This window comes from Rhamphochromis longiceps, linkage group LG19 (assembly GCF_057381845.1).
Source record: "Rhamphochromis longiceps isolate RC_006_pf linkage group LG19, R_longiceps_female_GT1.1, whole genome shotgun sequence".
Lineage (NCBI taxonomy): Eukaryota > Metazoa > Chordata > Actinopteri > Cichliformes > Cichlidae > Rhamphochromis > Rhamphochromis longiceps.
This window is the reverse complement of record NC_140575.1, coordinates 30,310,402-30,331,347: the sequence shown is the minus strand read 5'-3', so window position 1 is coordinate 30,331,347 and position 20,946 is coordinate 30,310,402. Positions and strand designations below refer to the sequence as shown.

The window sequence follows — 20,946 nt, the reverse complement described above, 5'->3', positions numbered from 1 at the left end:
TATGGTATCTGAACCAGAACCACTTAACAAAAATCTTCAAAAGATAGTCTTCACAAGTCAACACAAAGACAGGGCTATCCAGATGTCTGAGTAAATCTCTTGTATTTCTGTTCTGTTCCATTCTATTCTGTCCTTCTATTTAATAGACTGGAGGACAGACTGCCTGAATAAAACCAAAGGCATGTATTGCTTAACTTTGTCATTTAAGGCTTTTCCTTTTTAATTCCTTACTCGGGGTGATTGCAGGGTAATTGTAGATTTATATCAACATGGCAAGTCGATGCAAATAATAAAACAGTGTCCATTGTTTATGATTATTTGAAACCTATAGTGTACATACAAAAAGGTTTTGGCACTCACATTACATGTATTCTGTCGCCCTCAACAGGATGCAGTAAGAACTAGATCTAGCTGGGAAAAAACAGAACCAACTTTATCCCTGAAGTCTTTACTACTAGCATATACCTGTTCACACAATAGTCGACACTGAATAAGAAAAATATTCCAAATCAAACAGTGTTAAGGGATCAATACGTGTATGTATTGCAAAGATGCATTGCTGCCGTTAGCTTTAACATAATAATCAAGGCGAAAATTGGTGGTGCAGCCTGCATCACAGTAACGTCATCTCATAGGTCTGCCTCTAAATGAAAGAGGGAAAGGTTAATAGACAAACCATGCGCTGGGTTGCATTGTCTGGAACATTTTCTATAATATTATACTTAAAATTGCATAGCGCTGTTCGTCACAGCTCCCGATTCTCCTGCAGAATTACTGACAATGTCATCAGTTATATAAAACATAAAGGGAAGCTGAGAAGTACTATCTTGACCATATTATTGTGACACGTACGTAGCCCATTTCTGACTACTGCCACCAATTAAACGCTAGAGGGCGCTCGCAAACGGTATATTGCACAATCTGCTGTGAGTACTGACGGGCCTCTTGAACAGTCGGCATACAGCAATGAGAGTGTTAAGTTGACCTAAACGCAAAGAAAGATAGACTTTACTTCCAAAATTAAGACGTTTCAGAGCACGAGCAAAGCGTGCCTTTTAAATTTATTCGACACCTGCAGAATTTGTGCAAAATTTGAATATCAAACGCGGGATGTGAAATGCTTTTTCATTGGGTCGCAAGTTACTGCACAACGAAAATGCAGTAAACTCTCGCGTTTGAAGGTTTTATTTTGAAAAACATGACCGGAAGTTTCCTTCTTATTTTGGCTAACTTGAAACGGGTAGCGTTGGGATAGGCCATAACAACCACCCAACAAGGCGTTGTGCTACTAAGGGGAAATACCGAACCGAACCGAGATTTAAAACGGTCTGGGTTTAGTTTTTAGTCGAGGTAGATGCTGAAAAATCACCGGAAAGTCGATGCAAGTGGAAACTATTGCACATTAGAGACCAAAGGTTGACGTCGAGCCGTGCGTAATGAGCAGAGTTGGGAAAAGAAGGTGTTGAGCTGCATTTTTTTTCTCTCTCCCTCTCCCTGCCTGAGACAAGTTGGATCGGAGTGCTGCCTAAACTACGAGGGGAAACGAAGAAAAAATAATGCCTGCGAAGCTCCTCACTTTCTGGTAAATATCTTTTAACGACCGCTTTTCAACAGTTGCATCTCATCTTGCTCAAAGTAAATTTCCGAGGGCTGAAGTCAAAGCGACACCGCAGAGATAGCTTACCCTAGCCTCTTAGGATATGCTACTAATTACAGGGCTGTGGTGAATATGACTCCTCTTGCTGGGCTGTCGCCATACAATTTGGACATTACTTCCCTTTTTTATTTATCAGCCGCGAAAAACAATCCGCTTTAATTTTATTTTTTTTCTCTGCTCTTAAAGGCACTTTTAACCAAAGCTTCCGCTGAGCAGCGGTAGCCCAGAGAGCAACAATAGCTCCGTGATAACGGCAGGCTAACAAAGCCTTTGCAAATAATTAGATTTATTTTCATACGGGCTGGAGAAGACTGCTCTTATTTGTTTTCGTTTTGCGTGTGGCTGGATTGGTAGAAAAGTTCAGGATAAGTGTGATTTTTGTGTCACTTTGGAGAAAAACCTACATGTTGCTGATTATTGCATCTGTGTGACACAGTAGTTGACAGACTGAGCTTTGGGGACAGCTTAAACCGCAATTGTAGCCGCTGTGTAAAGATGAAGACTTATTGCGTGGCTAGGTCTTGTAATAATTTCCACAAGTCATACAATTATTACCATAATAGATTTAGATACCAATGACTTCTTTGAATTGTGTAGGTATCTGACATTAACCCATCCAATAGAAAATTAGTGTTGCTGTAGCGAGATTTTTTCCTAACAACGTATGTGATGTTTGTTGGCATTAGCATCCATGTAAGTGATGAGGAGCCATATGCAGTCTGCGATAATCCCATGGTAATCTCACTGAAATTGCGGGTAGACTCAGCAGTCAGTCCGTTAACTCCATCTTTTTCTAAAATGCAGCCTGTCTGTCTTTGCAGCTCCTCACTTGAATAAAGGTGCCTTCCCCGTGCGTTTTAGTGCTCATGTTTACCATTTCGCTGGGTTAAGTATTTGTGTCAGTGCTTCAGAGCTGTATAATGACATGTAATTATCAGTGTTACAGTGCTCAGAAATCCATGACTGGCATGAAAAGGCAGCGAGCTTGCAAATACTTGCCACTCAGTCAGCCGCACTTTACCCTGAATGCTGTTTACCCTGGCCAGTTGGATGGAGAACCCAACAATGAGCATTGACATCTCACTCAAAATAAGCACCCATTGTGTCCTGAGTTGCCATTCATTCTCTGAAGATCGACAACTGGGTTATGTTTGCGCAGTCATTAAGTGTATGCCTACTTCACATGATGGTTCTGTTCGGTTTTCCATTGCAAGCACACCTACAGGATGACATTCATCTGTCCAGTGTTTGTTGGATAAGTTGCCATCATGTCTTCAAATCAAAGGTCTGAAAGAAAACAAATTAACTTTGAGGTAGCTGTGTTTGATATTTGCCATTTTGTTTCATGGCCTCTAGAGCAAAACGTAATCAGCTGACAGCGTACTCAGTGAAATGTCAAATATGCACCATTACGGTTCATATTGTTAGTTGACACAGGCTAATCCTGAGGCTGCTCACCATGAGTCATCATCGTGGGGACTTTTGTTTCCTCTCTCCGTTTCTGTCATTTCACTGTGTTGTCTGTTTTCTAGCTTGTTCTGATTTTTCCTTAGGTTCCCATGGCTCTCCTGCCAGAATCTGTAATCAGCTGAATGGCCTGACACAACATTATGCTGATTTACCTGATTGGCAAAAAACATTGTCGGCATAAGCGGTCTGCTCTGCCTCTGAATTTGCGTTCTCCGGTTATCGTTTCAGACAAAATATGACTATTATTTTAAAAGGGCGGACTTTATTTTGTTTTCCACCAACCTTCGGTGGCTGTTCCAGTCGGGTATCTTGCTGCGAGATGTGTGCAGACACATCAGTGCCATGGAGGTCACTCTGTGTTAGAGAGTTCTGGTTTCTGCTCACTGCTGCATTGCTTTTTTATGACCTTCCAGAGCACCCTTGATTGTATCAAATATCAAAAGAGTCAGACAATCTGTAACTGAAAGCTGTATTTCTGCACAGCTCTGTAAGCAAAAGACGTAATGGGCAACTTACCCCAGAGGTCATTTAACAGGTTTTGTGACAGTAAAACTTCTTTTCATCCCCCAAAGCCGGCATCTTTTGTTTTTCTTGTTGTATGTGAATCAGAAACATAAACTTTGTTTCTTCTGTGATTCCTATTGTGAAATGGATACACACATATGTCAGCATTGGACTAATAAAAATACCTTTTGGAAACATTAAATTGAAGAGCTCTGTGTGTGAGAGCTTTAATGCATGACACTGCTGTGTAATTGCAGACAGGAAAGTGTTTGGGGAGAGTATTTCAGTGTTTCATTCAGGCCTGACTGTGGCACTGGCTCCTTTCCAGAGGATTAGGGCATTTAGCCACTGAACCAAACAAAGACGTCCATCAAAAAGCGGACATAGTTTTATTCACAAGATTCACAGTGGGACTAGTAGAGTACACAGCGCGCAGGTTTCTTCAAGCTGTTTGAGCACAGACGTGTGCGCCTTTTTAGATTAGTAAGCTGTTATAAAATTACCGAAGAGGAATGAAATGGGAAATTCTCAATCATCTTCGATGCTAGCCAAGTAATTCTCCACATCACCTTTAATTTGGCGAAATCTTGTCAAGCCCATTCTAGCTTAATTACCGCTGCCACTTTGACTTCAAACGCCGGTTGCGTGTGTGTTCCAGCAGATGAGTTCAGGTTTATGGAAACGACTTGTGAAAAGGCTGCACTGAAATAATAGAAATGTGCTGCTAAAATTTGGGCTTGCGTACAGGACCGAAGACCTGTGTACCCACCTCTTCCGTTTTCTCTAGCCATGATGAGGATATCCACATAAATGATTAATAAAGAGCCCTGACAGTCATTTGAATAATACATCGCTCCTGTTCGCGTGCCAAGTAATTTTTGTATGTTCAGTGAACGGCTGTTCTTTTGTCTTTTAAGCCCCTTTAACTGGCTGATTGTTAAAATAACATAAAAGTGATCCATGACTGAGGCAAGGTGAGCGGTTTGATAGGGTGCATATGTGTCCATGACAGCGTGTGCGTAGAGGTAGGTGGGGGCAGGGAGTGTCTCTTGTCACCTCTCATTAGGGACGCATAGTCCAGCTCGGCTGGTGTCTGCCTTCCCCCGTCTGTGGCACTGCCCTCCTCTGCTCCCAGCCTGAGCAACAACAGAGCGCCTCAGTGTTTCAATCTAAACTGCAGGAAAGTGTCTTAATGTTTGACATCAGAGAGATTATGGCCAAAATGCTTCTTGCACATTATGAGTCAGGTCTCTGCCCTAAATTATGGTTTTAGAATTCAGCACTGCAGCTAAAGTTAAATTTGGTTCGCTAATTTGAATGAATTAAAGCCGCCTCGCTGGGAAGTTGGTGTGGTGTTCAATGGATGCGTTAGTTGCTTTGTTTTATTCTGCCTCTGCTCTGCTCCTTAGAGAACCCCAACCACCACCACCACCGCTGCCTTTTTGTAAACAAGACAGTATATATCTCAAGGGCTGCTTCCTCTCTCCTACATATTCAAATTCAATTTCTAATTTTGTCCAAATTAATTCCCTGTGAAGATGGGGCTTATTTAAAGCAGTCTAATGAAATAAAGATCAACCAATGTTTTTATTGGAGTGCTCTAGTGTGACTGCCTGGTGACTATTTGTGTGTGGAGTAAGAGGCTGTGGTTTTCCATTGAACCCTTGGGAGGTTGTGGAGTGGTTCTCTACAGGGGCAGACACTATGATTTATTAGTATGGTAGGCAGGAAAACCAGCAGTCTGAGATAAAGCAGATCTCCCATCACACTCCAGTTCTAAGTTTGGTCTAATATACAAAAGAGACTAAATGAGAATATATACGTGACTCTTTTTGTGTTGAGTTATTTAAAGGACCACAATGAGGATTACATTTTCAAATTTCTTAGTAATGTTTATAAAGGGACGCATTCATGCCAAGATGTAAGTGCAGAGGGAAATTGGGAATCTTCTCCTCTTCTTTGGTTGCAAGAAGTAGTTTGCAAAAATCTTTGGATTTGCCTGCATTTCTGAATTGACTACTCATAAACTGCAGTCGAAACTTCATCTAACTTACTGTTATAGATAAACCCAATCTGATTCAACTAATGAAACGCAAAGAGAAAAAAAAAGAAAACTATAAGTCACTGCTCCCCTGAGAGCAGTGACTTATAGTTTTCTTCTGTTTTGATTAGTGGTCTTTCTTTTAGTGGACACTATATGACAGAGTTTCCTTTGTTTCTTTTTAATGACCTTTTATGATCCCACCTTGTTTTTTGGTAAAGTCTTTGCTGGATTTCAACCTCCTTGGGAAAACCCCAATAGTCCTAAAGTCTTTCCAACTTTTTGCACCTCTGTAATGTTTTTTATAACATCCTGATAAAAGTTATTGCAATTAAAGCTTTGCTCACACCAGTCAAGGGCAGACTTCAACCGCTGTTATACTTCCCATATCCGGCATACACGTCTCCAGACATCTGCACGCTCTCTGGTTTGCTCTTTGGGCTTGTGTGACTTTCTGAAGCTTGGGCAACATTTTAAGAGTAACGAGTGCAAAATCTTAAGAAAAGCTTGACCCCCTCAATCCAGCTCTATAACTGCAGTCTACATGCTTGTCGAAATGAAGCCAGATAGACTCAGTTTGCAATTGTTAGCTTGAGTAGTCGTCAGTACACTCAGTTAATGAGGTGCCCTGTTTTCTTTTAGATCATAGCTGGTGACAGCATGAAAAGAGAAGAGGGAAAACTGCTTGGCCATTGCCATGGCTCACAGCAATAAGTTATGGTAATGACTTTAAAGAGCAACTTAAAGCTGCTCAACTCTGCATCTGCAGCACAGCTTCTGTCTTTGAATTATTAGCTGGTCCCCCAAACATATGAATTAACAACCAACTGAGTGCTCAGATGTCTGTTTGGTAGAGTTTTTGTCACATTGGAGAACTGATTTGCATAAAGTCGGCTGTTAAGGTTTGTGTAATCTAAAACATAAATGTTCCCTTCATTGATAAAATAGAAGTTAAATACCCATTATCCAATCATATATTATCTTTCTTTTATCATGATAGAAAATTAATGTAGAAAATAATTTAAATGATATGAAAAGCTATTATTTTATAATGTTCTGCTGATCACTTGCTGCGTCCACCAGAATTTGCAGGGGGAATTACTTTTCCTGATCAAATTCTTAAAGACCAAACATATCCACCTGAGTATAACCTCATTAAGACCACACTGATTTGTAGCCATGCGAGCATAATGGCTCTGGGTGCCAAATACACACCAGGACCGGCTGTGTGTGGATGTATATGTGTGTTAATATCTCAGGCCTTAAAACGGGTGTTAATCTCATCTCTGGAGCTGATTTGGCTAAATGTTGGCTACCCATTGGATCAGTTTGGCTACTGGAAAAGTACCCAGGTCATGTATTAGACTTCCTATACTTTAAAGTAATGCAAGGTACAAAGTTCTGGTTTGGTTTGTATTCATTTTCTTGTCGTTTATTTATCAAGAAACCACAGTTTCATGATAAATAAATTCATCAGCTTCCTGGAGAGGAAGGATTGAAAATGAAGCACCCCCCTGTATAAACTGTATTGTAGAATCACTGTCAAGAGACATATTTATGCTATGTTTATGCTATGTTCTATATTTGTATATTTGTTGCCCACCCCATAACATAATATGTTACAATACTGGATTAAGTCTACAGTCAAACATATCTACACTAAAGAGTTTTCACTGGCTACAGACTGAACTGGAAAAGTACCCAAATCATTTATTAGACTACTTCTAGTTTAAGGTGATAACAGGCAAAAGCAGAGTAACTTGTTCTGGGTTGTACCTCCCTCTGAAAGTCCCCCACCACATCTGGATTACATTGTAGTTGACTGCTTGTCATTTCTTGAGGGGAGGATAGGGAAGTCTCTGTTAACTGGAGTCACTGTTGAAGATTATAGATAGGAGAATGACCATGCAATTTTCACTTTTCACAAAAACTCAATTTTTAGCACTTCAAACCTGTAAAATGGCAAGACAGCTATGATTCATCGGTGCCGTGAAATCAATATGGCTGAAACGGCGCGATAGATAATATTAAGTGCTCCTCTGTTCACCTTCCTTAACACTGACATTCATTATCTTTCCAAAAAGTCCAATCTCACAATGTTGCAGTTAACAACATTTAAAATGCAGTCACTCTTAAGCTTAAATATCTCTCCTTCTGTTCTTCCTCCAGCCATGGCAGCTTGGGCCTGGAGCTCTGAGGATGCTTCAGAGGACCCGTGCCTGACCCGCAACTGACGACTGAGAGGAATACGTTGTCTGAGCAGAATGACTCAGCACGAGGGGGGACCCCCAAATAGCAAGTGAAGAGAACCGAGGATGGGTGCCAATGGATCCAGCTACCCGCACTCGTGCTCCCCACGGATAGGGGGAGGTTCACAGGCACAACAGACTTTTATAGGTATTAAGTGCATCACCGGTCAGTTCATGTATATGATTATTATTATTATTTTTACAATATGGCAAAATGTCTTTTGTTAGATGAATTACTGGTGAAAAACCCAATTTCTCTTCATGTCCAAAGTAGAGTCAAGAATCAGATTTGATTAAAAAATATCTCTACAAACATAATGGGATGGTCTGCTATACACATTACATTATATTAACCTGCTTCCATGGCAACTAATGGTGCAATAGGTGAACATTTTTATGCATGAGAGCTCTTAAACAGAGCGTTTGAGTACAACTGAATTCATTAAAAAGCAGTGGATCTACTTTACTGTGCCATATGGACTTAAATTATTGTTTAAGGCTGACGAATAATTGCATTAAGTATTTATTTGTCAGAACTGAAATCTAACTTGTAGACAGGAAGCGAGCCCTGTGACTGACTATAGCCTACTTTCTGGCCTGAATGGGCTGACAGCTGCACTTTGAGTTTTTAATGTGAAGAGGTTTTTTGGGGGGTTTTCTCTCTCTCTCTCTCTCTCGCTTTTGGTCTTGTTCCAATTTCACTACTGTCATTGTTGAAGAGCATAGCATATGGCCTTCAGTTAGTACCTGTATCCTCAGAAAACCTGTCTGACATGGAGTGTAGTGGTTTGCTTGTATGTACATATTGTCGACATTTAAGCACTCTTTTTGATTGCTGTTGAAGAAAGTGGCAGAGTCTAGTTTATGGCTCTTAAAGCTTTCCCTGCAGTCCTGAGTGCCAGAGCGTTTGGAGAGCTGCTCCAGAGATTAATTTAAATAAGTCTTTTCTTAAGTTAAAAAAAGTGTTTATTTCAGTTTTAGAATGACTTAAGTCTGGGGTTTATGTGGGTTTCCACTTCAAAGTGAAAGCACTGCAAAGAGCCAAATTATCTCAGTAGCCCCTGAGACCTCTCCCGTTTGCTCTGAGCTCTGTAGCTGCTTGGTTGAGCTGGCCGGGGCCATAGATGATTCACAGTGTTAGAATGATTACTATTTGGGTCACACTGATGGATCCTGAGAGAAAGGCAGGCAGAGAGGATCTCCTTGGCAGAGGTTCCTCTGACGTACAAGTCCTGCCTCTCAAGCAAAAGATAACTGCTATTCAGTGTAATTGATTGGGCATAAATACATGAATGGACCTATGTTGATGGAGGAGTCTAAAGTAGGACGGGATTATAATTGGGTCTGTGATGATCAAGGTTTGGTCTGGAAAAAAAAATAAAGACTTTTTTCCTTCCTTTTTTTCCAGTTGTTGAACTAGATCCAGATGTTTTGGTAGCTGGGTCAGGCATGAGTGTCCTTAGCTTGATAGAGCAGGGCACAGATATACAACAGTAAACTGGTGCAGGCTGCTTTTGAAACAAGGAAAAAAAAAGAAACAAATACAGCTCTTGCAGCAAAGGAGCTCTAAAATGAACCTCTTTTCAAATTCATTTTATTTCTTGATCCTAAAAAATTGAAAATAAACACCTGAGAAATAACTGTGGCTTGCTTGTGCAAAAGTTGTGGAAGCCCTCCACTTGTAGAATTTGATTGGGGTTTTTAGAAGAATTACCATTAGGACTTTCTCTTTGATTAAATTCTCTGACTCTTCAAACATATCCAGGATTCAGTAACCGTGGGTTCCTCTTAACAAAGACTGAGGATGAGAAAATGAAACCAAGTGTCGCCTACAAGGCAGGGGAAAGCTTTAAAAAGATATCAAAGTGCTTCCAGCTTACAATTTCCAGTGCCCAGAATGGCATTAAAAAATAGCATTTAAAGGGAACTGTGAAAATCAACAAAATATTATTGAGCAAGAAAACTTTCAGGAAAAAAACATGTCTGGTGGGCAAAAAAAGGGAGGGGGGCATATGATGGTAAAAGAAGCTGCAGGAAGGTTGGGCTGACAGAAATGGAAGTGATCCATATACATGGTCTACGCCATGGACGCCTTATCGAGCTCTCACAATCCCATTACATGAACATCACTGAAAATCTGGGTATATTTAACATGCAATTTGTGTAAGACAGTCTTTAAAAAAAAAAAGAACTGGAAGTGATCTGCAAGAGTGTCTGAAAATTGCTTAACCAAGAATAGAAAGTCTTTCAGCTGGCAGAAAAAGGTGTTTATCTGCCTAAATTGTGGCTGAATTGCATTGAAACTTCTGTACATACCACCTTTTACTGTTTCGTTTTTACAAACTGTGGACCCATAGTTGCTGTTTGGGGGGGGGGCATGAACACATTTGTCACAGGAATGTCAGGTAAACCTAAAACATGTTATGAATGTACACTAAATGTCACAATTCCCAATATGAAAACTAAAAAATGTAAAAAGGGCCGTGTGTGTGTAAGGGAAAGCTTGACCACCCACCATTAATTATTTTTTTGTAATGTAAAACTGTTAATTTCTTTCTATTATAATTAGATGTATTTAAAACACAATAATTTTTAGGCTAACCTTCAGCTGTTTTTATTCCAGGGACCTCATCCTACTCTCAGCAGGGATATGGTTGGGAGTCAAAGCTATACAGCCTGGAGCACGGCCATGAGCGGCCGGCAGACAGGAAGAAGAAGAGTCTTGGTCTGGCGACTCTCAAGCGGAGGTTCATCAAAAGGAGGAAGTCTAGCCGCTCAGCGGATCATGCGCGGCAGATGCGTGAGCTTTTGTCAGGGTGGGACGTCCGTGACACAAACGCCCTGGTGGAGGAGTATGAGGGAACGGCAGCCCTCAAGGAGCTGAGCTTCCAGGCCAGCCTCGCACGTCCAGAGGCTCCTAGCTTGCAGCGGGATCTAGCCGCTCTCTACCAGCACAAGTACTGCACAGATGTGGACCTCATCTTTCGGGGTACTTGTTTTCCAGCTCATCGGGCCATCCTGGCTCCCCGTTGCCCCTTTTTTAAGACCTTGCTGTCTTCATCTCCCGGGTACGGAGCAGAGGTTCTAATGGACATTGACACGGCTGGCATTGATGTTCCCATGTTCTCCGCCCTACTTCACTACTTGTACACTGGGGAGTTTGGGGTGGGTGGAGCAGAGGATACGAGGCTTCAGAATGTGGATGTGCTAGTGCAGCTAAGCGAGGAGTTTGGTACACCTAACTCCTTGGAGGCAGACATGAAGGGCTTGTTTGACTACATGTGCTACTATGACGCTCTGCTCAGCTTCTCTTCAGACTCTGAAATGATAGAGAGCTGTAATGAGAGAGGAGCTGTGGCTGCAGCAACATCAGTGAGTCAAGGAGGCAATGGGGCCCCAGGAGCTGCAGGGACCCCAGACGAGGACCTTAGGGCTCACAAAGCTATCCTGTCAGCACGCTCTCCTTTCTTTCGGAACCTTTTGCAGCGACGTATTCGCACAGGCGAGGAAATGACAGAGCGCACACTCCAGACACCCACCCGCATAGTGCTGGATGAGTCCATAATACCACGAAAATATGTGCAGGTTATTCTCCACTGCATGTACACGGATGTCGTCGAGCTCGGGCTGGTGCTGCGTGGCAGCCCCTCAGCAGGCAGCCTCGGTGAGGTGCAAGCCCTAGTGTCAGGGAGCCGTGGGGCCAGCACACGCACTGAAGAGGCCATGGAGCTGTACCATATTGCTCTGTTTTTGGAGTTTAGCATGCTGGCTCAAGGTAAGTCATAGTCACAATATCAACAACATAGGGTGTGATAGCAACCACATTTTTCTGTTTTGACTTATTTTGCTTATTTTCTGTCTTACTGATACTATTAGGATAGTCAATGCTCATAATAAACATGGCCAATGTGGGTTGGTTTATATGTGAATAATCCCTGTGAGCCAACAGCTCCGGCTTCTTATTGCTCTAAATGCTTTGTTTCATACAGTTTTTTTTGTTTTTGTTTTTTTTTTTAACTCGTGGCTCTGTGTGACATCAGTGACATATTCCTAATATGGTCATGTTGGGCACACAGCTCTGGCTGTGAGGACAGAAGCCCTTCCCATCTGCCATAAATCTTCCTTCTAAAGGGCAGCCAGCCAGAGGAACGTTGGCTTAAATGGAGAGGGGCTTGTTTCAGATAGTAGCAGAGAGTCTGAACAGCAGCCCAGTATAACATACGGATATATAAATAATCATTATGTCGAACTGTGAATCAATTCTAGCAGAGTACAAGATTAAAATTATGGAGCTGGAAATGAGCAAAAAAAAGTCCCAGATAAACAATCTGCCTCAAAATTTTTTTGTTTAGTTTCATTCCTAAGTAATTTCTTCCTTCCTGTCTGCAGAATACATGAGTCAAAGTGCTGGCAAGGTCTCTACGACAAATTGCTTAAAACCTTAACAGCAACCAACTGTAGTTCAATAGCCTGATCATAAGGTTTAGAGTCAATTTGCCTGTCCAGCCTGTCATAATAGTGTCATTTTCTATTAACTTAATAATATGAGCTAGACTTTTATCATAATAGGATAGAATTTTGTACGTGAGTTGATGCCTTGCAAAACTCAACCCTGCTATAACGTCTCTTTTCATGCATTCATGTCATTTTTTTACCAGACTCAGTGTCTTAATATTCTGCACTTAATATGGCTGCAGATTACTCTAGCTGTGACGGGTGTTAGAAACAGGCTGATATAGGTTATCTCTCCCTCTGGAGGCATACAGCCCCACTCTCTGTTACATGAGGTGCTTCTGTCAACACTTCATTTCTGCTCTATCTTTACTCAGATTACACTCTTTTTTTGACCCTGGTAGCAAAGGTTAAAGCCATACTTTTTACATGAGCCAGTCGCTTCCTCCACTGCACTTCCTCCAAAGTGGCACCTGAGCGTTTTGCAGTTTCCAACACAAATAAACAAAAATCCACTTTAATCGGAATAACCTTTTCAAGTATGCAGTATTTAAAGCAGTCTTTTTCAAATACATGCAAAACTACCGAATTTGGCCCGTGTGAATCCAAAAGTGACAAAACACAATTTCTTACTTTATCGTGTCTTCTCGGCCAATAATGATCTTCATAGTCACAGTATAGGAAATTAGTTTGCCTAATACTGAAATGAAGCTATAAAGACCAGAGAGTTTGACTGCTTTGTGCTTTCTAATGAAATCAAACCAGTATTATTTTAAGACACTCGTTTACAGTTACATCCAGAATATTTAAAATATACTTTGCGATTTGACAGCTTCACCACTGTCGTTTCACAATAAAAGCCTGTGAGTGTTTTCTTTCAATTCTTCACTCCTCTGTAGCTCAAAGGTTATTTTTTTATGGTGAGGCAGCTGCAGATATATAACATAGTCTATATGCTCTGTTGGCACACTGTTTTATAAAGCTGAGATCACTATAGAGTAGCCAGAATTTTTTTTTTTTTCTCTCCAAACTTATGCTGCAGCATTAATACAAATATAGTCCATGTCATAATCTTAATGTGCTAAAGTAGGTGTGGGTCTTTAAGCTGATAAGAGGAAACCACACATTCTGTTTACAGAGGAAGTAATAAAAAATATACATGTACATCTTTTTTTTTTTTTTTTAACACACAGCACTTTATTGCAATAAACATGCTGGTATTAAAATCTTTTAAAAGCAGAGGATCAATACTGTGTAGCTGCTGTATTGACTGAAGGCTTGAGAGTCGATTACCTTTTTTAAGACCTGTGTGGGGATTTTAATAGCACTGGACACACAACTGGTTAGACACCAGCTCCCACCCTCAAGCTTTGGGTGTCACTCTCAGGGTCATTCTGGCAGCTTAAGCCAGCAACAAGGAGGCATATGGTGTCATCCCCACACACCATCACCTCGTCTTCCCCCTCCACCCCCCCACCTTCTCAACAAGCCCCTAATCGAGGGGTATTTTTATCCCTCTTTGCTCCCTTTCCGTCTGTTCTGCACAGCTCAAATCATTTCCCGTCAAACCTCAAAGTGGAATGTGGTGAAATAGTTTAGGTTAACCTGATGCTATTTTATCCAAGTCTCTCTTTCTACTCTTTAACTTCCTGTTGTTACACTTTTTGAGATCACTTCATTCCTAGAGATATTTTTGTGCATTTTGGAAAAGTGTGTTTATCTGCCTAATTTGGGTTAATTATGAGACTTGAAATTTGTAAGAAGCCATCCAACTGTTTTGCTGCGACGTCTCTTTAGGAGACAGCAGAGAGGTTTATGTCAGGGGTTTCATATAGAAAGAGCCCCCTCTCATCTGTCACACTGTCATCCCCCTTTACGTGCTCCTTGGCTGCTTCCCTCCGGCTACAAGGAGGTTTGGCCCTTGGAGGTTTTTGTAGAGCTCTCTGTCATTCTTCCTTATTAATTCTCAAGATGGGCTTCCCTTTACGACTACATCTCACTCAAATAGTAACCAGTATTAAAAGCCTTATTAATTTTTCAAGCGCGCTGAAGAGATGATAGCCCTTCAGTGCAGTTTCATTGCTGCCTTCCCTTCTTGCTCTCTGACCGACCAGCGATTTCAGTGCCCTATCTTGTGTTTTGACTGCTTTGACTGAAGCTCCATTTCCTGACTGATTGGCTGAGATGATTTACATCCACATGCTTGTTTACATGCCTTTGAGTGCAGTTGATGTTTTAAGTGGCTTTGGAGACTGTGTGCTCTATAAACACAGAGCTCCAAATCATGACAGCATGACAAAATTCATACGTATTCCAAAGTTGGTGTAGTGTAGAGCTGACTGTCGCTGTTCCTGCTGTTCTGTTGATATTCTTGTCAGTCGACTAAGCTCCAGTGAATGTGGTGCACCACCCGTGGAGGGGGGGAGGCGGGTTAGTACTAGATATAATGCTGATTCTAATCTCCACCTCATAATAAAAAGTGCTGCGTTTTAAAAGACTGGCTGTCACTGAGAATTCGAATGGGCTAACAGAGAGCAGAGCTGTTTGCTTTCCTGTGCCACTGGTCCCAAGTGGGGAATTGCCTGCTTTTGTGGACGTATGCCTGTGTGTCTGCTTTAAGGGGAGGGTGAAAAATAAATAAATAAATAAAATAAAATTGAACTAGACTGGAGGACTTTCTAGAAGATGAATAGCAAAACGACCAGCAGTGGGCAATGAGGCAGATGCTGGAAATCTTCTCCCGTTTTTCAGTCTGTTTAAAGCAGATAAAAAGGAGAAAAAAAATATGCAGGCCCACATTTCAGCTACATCTGTCTTAATGATGCAGCCTCAGCTGAAAAGACTTGCATTTACAAGCAAAAACACCCAAAGGGTTCATAGCTGTGCATGTACATTATGGTTGCTTTTCCATTCGAATCAAAAATTTGTACACACAGCTTGCATGGATATGAAGCTGAAGTATCAGTGGGGTCATCGCTCTGAAGTCTGGTGTCCAATTTCCCGGCGTTTATGTTCAAAGTGGTGGTTTGAGGGCGGAAGAGCAGCTTAGATTTTCTAGTTTAAGATTTTCCCAGAGGAGTGCTGCTGCTGCTGCCGCTGCTCCTCCAACGATGAACTGATGGACAGGACCGCCTGGAATGAGGAAGCTGGGAAGCTTTTATTTCCCTTCAGAACAGCTCTGACTGGACATCAGTCAGTCGGCTTTATCTTCATGAATGTCCACTTTGTGTTAATGATCGGAGAAGAACTTTCAATGTGAGCCACTAAGACTCTCTCGTTTGGAACTGTGATAGATGGCTTGACCAAACCGATCATATGTTAATCCAAGTGGACATGGAGGCTTTATTTCTGCATAAATGGATCCGTGTTAGATTAAGTGTTAAGAGTTTGAGTGCCATTGTTGGCTGAATTTGCAAAACTTGGTTCTTTTTTTAAATGACTGGAGCACCAGGCACATAATTCCCTAAGCATTCTGTGGCTTTTAATGCATTTTTGATTTATGCACACAAGTGGTCTGTGTGTACACCTTTGCAAAGTGTGTGCTTGTGCACCGGCAGCACATTTCCGCAAGCTGCTGTGTTTACTTATCACGGTTAAGAGAAGGTAGCTTGAGACTGAAACACATCAAGGTATCAAAGGCATTTCTGTGGGTTGGTGTGTTAGAGTAAAGCCGCTGCCTGCTGTTCTGGTATGTGCTCTGATTTAGGAAACGCAGCATGGAGGATGTGGGGGCTACTAGAGGGAGACTCCCTGGGTCAGTGAATATGAGTCAAAACTACTGATGGTTTGGCAGAGGCTGCAGCGTTACTTGCCGTACTGTAATAATTGTTTAGTTAAATCATTAAAATACATTTTCAAACAGGCTTTTTTGTTGTTGTAGTGTTTCTTTTTTAAGGTTAAGTGACATCTTTCTGACTTCAATATATGCACTTCTTTTCAGAATATGATACATTTCTGCTTGTCTGTCTCGTTGCCTCTCCCAGGCTGTGAAGACATTATTGTGGAGAGTTTGTCTCTGGACTCTCTTGTCCCCATTCTCAAGTGGAGCTCCCAACCATATGGCTCCAAGTGGGTCCATAGGCAGGCCATGCACTTCCTCTGTGAGGAGTTCAGTCAAGTTGTCACTTCGGATGTTCTCTACGAACTTGGCAAAGAACACCTTCTCAGTGCAATTCAGTCTGACTACCTACAGGTAAGGAAACGTCTCTCAACTTATAGCACCTCACAGTGTTTGGGAATCTGTGATAGTTGCATGAAAATATTGTATACAAACACACAGTCCCTGCCCCAGTCACACACTGTCCACATGTGCTGACGCTGTTCACGTGCACACGCTGAGTCTCCAGAATTTCCAGAGTTGAAAAACAGTTCCCTAGAGAGAAATTCTTTCAAACCCAGAACCTAATCAAAGCTGAGCTGTCATCTGCACTGCCAAGCAACTTGGGCTTTACACCAGATGGTTGAGGTGAAGTGTTGTAATCCAACTACCCAAACAAACCAGACCCAAGCTTTGATGGGACATTGCCTGAACATATTGCATTTTCACTTTATCCTCGTGTCATACCTTCCCTGTTCTGTTCCCAACAATATCTAACCTTGTCCTAATAATATTTTTGTCTTTTGCTTTCTCTCTGTCCTATATCTCTCTTTCTCTGTCAGGCGAGTGAACAGGACATTCTTAAGTATGTTGTTAAGTGGGGCGAGCAGCAGCTTATTAAGAGGATGGCAGACAGGGGTAAGATAATACACTCTATAATTACCCTCTGAGCAGCCCCCCTAATTGCTCTGAGGAAAATAACACCTACTAGAGCCTTGTGAATATACTTAAAAGCAAAAAAGAGCCAAACTTTACCCCATAAATTCAACAGGAAGTGGTTCGATCTGATTTGTCATGTCATTGTTGCTACTGTGATAATTAATGCTCTTCTGAGGGGTACATGATCAAGGTTATTGGTATTCATATTATAAGGGAGAGCAGCCTGATTCCTCAAGATCCCTATAATTTGTCAAAACGATCTTGTGCGAAAGGTTTGAAATGCAGCCAGAAGGTTGATGTAAAAGCACTAAAAGTGTTATCATACTTAAAGTGGTGGTCAGATATTTACATCCACTCATCAGAAGAGTTCTTTAAACTGTTCTTTTTCCAGGGTGGAATGATTGCATAGCATACATCTTTAATGACTTAAAAAACAAGAATTTAGGGTAAAAATATGAATTTATTTTGGATTGGAAATATACCTACTAATCTTTTACTAAACGGTGCTTAAAGTTCTACAGTAGCCTTAACGTTGACAAGGCCAAGCCCTATTAACCTCTCATTATGATTATGATAATGAGAAGTTGATAATTGACTACAGCTGGTAGTTTCTCTTTGCACCATAAAAAGGATTTTTGTTGAGCACTTATTGGAATCACCAGTAGTTGGAACAATGAACAATGGGAAAGTTCAAGGAATTCAGTGAAGATCTGAAAAGGAGAGTCACAGAGTTACACAAGTTGGGAAGGTCTCTTGGAGCCATTTTTTAAACGACTGCAGATTCCAGGATAACCAGTTCAAACAATTGTACTCAAGTAAAAATTATTTAGATGTGTCAGCACTTTCCTAATGTCTGGAAGAAGAAAAAGAGATGAGACGAAACTCGTTACTACCAAGGCTCGAGCCTGCCGTGAACTGGACACTGCTGCAACACCAGCGTCACTGTCGACAAGGTAGCGTTTTGCATCTTAGAGGGTGCCAACCAAAAAAGAAGCTTCAAAACTCGACTGTAATTTGTAGCTGTCCACAAGCCAAATGAATTTCTGGAGGAAAGCTTTATGGTCACATAAGACAAAGCTGTTTAGAAAAGTAAAACTGGTCGATTTCCAGACAGAATGAAAATAGCAAAAGTTATACCTCTATACAAATCTGGAAACAAACACCATTTCACAAACTACAGGCCTGTCTCTTTACTACCCCAATTCTCAAAAGTTCTTGAAAAACTGTTTAAAAACAGACTGGAAAAATTTATAGATAAACATAAACTACTCACTGAGAGTCAGTACGGATTCAGATCAAGCAGATCAACATCATCGGCACTATTAGATTCAATAGAATACATCACAAATTCCATAGACAAAAAGCAATATGTGGCTGGGTTATTCATAGACTTGACAAAGGCATTTGACACTATAGATCATGATATATTAATAAGAAAACTGGAACGTTATGGTGTCAGAGGGGTAGTTTTAGATTGGGTCCGGAGTTATTTAAGTGACAGAAAGCAGTTTGTGAAAATAAATGGTGGTTGCTCCTTATGTATGGACATTGCTTGTGGTGTACCCCAAGGGTCAGTTTTGGGTCCAAAATTCTTCAACTTGTACATTAACGACATCTGTAAAGTGTCCAAAGTATTAAAAATGGTTCTCTTTGCTGACGATACAAACATTTTTTGCTCTGGTGATGATCTGCAGAATTTATTGGAGGATATGACTAATGAAATAAGTAAAGTGAAGTTCTGGCTTGATAAAAACAAATTATCATTAAATTTGAATAAATCTAAACTGATGTTATTTGGAAATAGTAGTTTAAATACAAATGCAAAGATTCAAATAAATGGTGTTGATATTGAAAGAGTCAGTGAAAATAAATTTCTGGGGGTAATAATAGATGAAAAACTTAACTGGAGAGCTCACGTAAGATATATTCATTCCAAAGTATCACGAAGCATTGCAGTACTAAACAAGGCAAAACAGGTATTCGACAGAACATCACTTCATATTCTCTACTGTTCACTGGTTTCACCATACTTAAGCTATTGTGCAGAGGTCTGGGGCAATAACTATAAAACCACATTACATTCACTTTTTACTCTTCAAAAGAAAGCAATTCGAATCATCCACAATGCAGGTTATAGGGAACATACAAACTCACTATTTTTGCAGTCTGAAATATTGAAAATTGACGATATAGTGAAATTCCAAACAGCACAAATTCTATTCAAAGCAAAAAATAAAGAACTGCCAGGTAATATTCAGAGTATGTTTTTTTTGAAAGAAGGAAGTTATAATTTAAGGGGTTTTTGTAACTTCAAAACAATGAAGGTACGTACTACAAGAAAAGGCTTTTGTGTTTCTGTTCAAGGAGTGAAACTATGGAACAAACTGAATATGGAATTAAAGCAATGTCCAAACATAAAACTGTTCAAAAAGAGTTATAAAAATATGATCTTCTCGATCTATAAAGAAAAGGAAAATATTTAAATTAAGTGAATGTCTCTATTTAAAAACAAACAAACAAAAAATTCATGATGTGATATTATAGTATATAGTATATCAGAAATCTGTTCACTATTTTTATTACAAATTATATCAGTAAGGAAGCTGACTAAATATTCACTGATAATTTATGGGACAGGGGTGGGATTAAATAAGTGTATACTTCTTCCCACTCCCTTTCAACATGTAAATTAATCAGAATGTTTTTTTGTATGTAATTTGTATAGTATTTTTTTTCTCTCTTATTTCTTTCTAAATGTACTTGTATATTGTTCACATGTTGAAATAAAAATTACCAATCAATCAATCAAATGTGATGCTTTCAAGTCTAAAAGCACCACACCAGCTTTCAAGTATGTTGTCAGTAGCATCATTCTGTTAGGCTGTCTTGCTGCCAGTGCTACTGATACATTGAAAAATTTGGAGGACTACCTCCACATTCTTCAACTTCATCTCAAAGACTGTTGAAATTTGGAGACATTTGTGTTCCAACAGGACTGTGATCCCAAACACACATCAAAACATTTTTTGGATAAAGCAGGATAACGCTAAGCTTTTGGAATTGCCTACTAAAGTCCCAACCTCAATCAATTCTGCCAATAAGAGGGGTAAAATATCCAGACAGGATTATACCATAAACTTGTTGATGGCTACAAAAAGCATCTGCTCGAGGTGCAACGTGCAAATTAATATTTAACTAAATATTAATGGGGTTGTATGTATTTATTTAAGCCTTTGCTATTTGTCTCTGTAGATTAGAGAGAACCCAAGATAAATTCAAATTTGTGCACCTAAGGCTTGTTTTTTAAAGTCTTTAAAGAGGTTTACTGTAGAGTCATTCCCTGGAAGAAGACAGTTTAAAGAAATCATATAAAACCCAAAATTACCACGATGTGTGTATGTAAACTCTGACTATAAATGTTGACGCACAAAAAGCATTACAATCATTATAATATCTGACCGTGGTCGTTCCTGTTTACCCAGAACCCAACCTATTGAGTGGCACAGCCCACAGCGTAAACAAGAGGGGAGTGAAAAGGAGAGACTTGGATGTGGAGGAGCTGAAGGAGATCCTGTCTCCGCTCCTGCCCTTCATCCGAACAGAGCACATCTTACCTCCCAACAGTGACGTCCTCGCCGACGCAGTCAGTGTTACTTATCTATCTTTTCTCAGCTGCTGTGCTTTTATGACTGGTGTTTCTGAGTTATTGTGACCTTCATAGATTGAGCATTGATCCACATTCTTCACTATTCACAGCTCAAAAGGGGTTTGATAAGCACCCCTCCTTCAGACATGCTACCCACAGCTGAGGGGGGTA

General features: G+C 40.5%; 1 protein-coding gene across 2 annotated transcripts in view; it reads left to right on the top strand.

Moving 5' to 3' along the window:
- The first annotated feature begins 1,221 nt into the window (after positions 1 to 1,221).
- Positions 1,222 to 20,946, top strand: part of btbd7 (BTB (POZ) domain containing 7) — a 25,529-nt gene continuing 5,804 nt past the window's right edge. Inside the window, exons 1-7 of one of the 2 annotated variants that reach the window (XM_085390932.1) lie at positions 1,222 to 1,582; positions 7,842 to 8,069; positions 10,545 to 11,696; positions 16,357 to 16,565; positions 17,033 to 17,108; positions 20,612 to 20,772; positions 20,886 to 20,946. The exon at positions 20,886 to 20,946 is cut by the window's right edge and continues 83 nt beyond it. In XM_085390932.1, coding sequence (XP_085247058.1) covers positions 7,988 to 8,069; positions 10,545 to 11,696; positions 16,357 to 16,565; positions 17,033 to 17,108; positions 20,612 to 20,772; positions 20,886 to 20,946 — 1,741 coding nt within the window. In that variant the 5' untranslated portion in view covers positions 1,222 to 1,582; positions 7,842 to 7,987. Of the gene's footprint in view, positions 1,583 to 7,841; positions 8,088 to 10,544; positions 11,697 to 16,356; positions 16,566 to 17,032; positions 17,109 to 20,611; positions 20,773 to 20,885 lie in introns of both variants that reach the window. The other variant, XM_085390931.1, reaches the window with a different exon arrangement.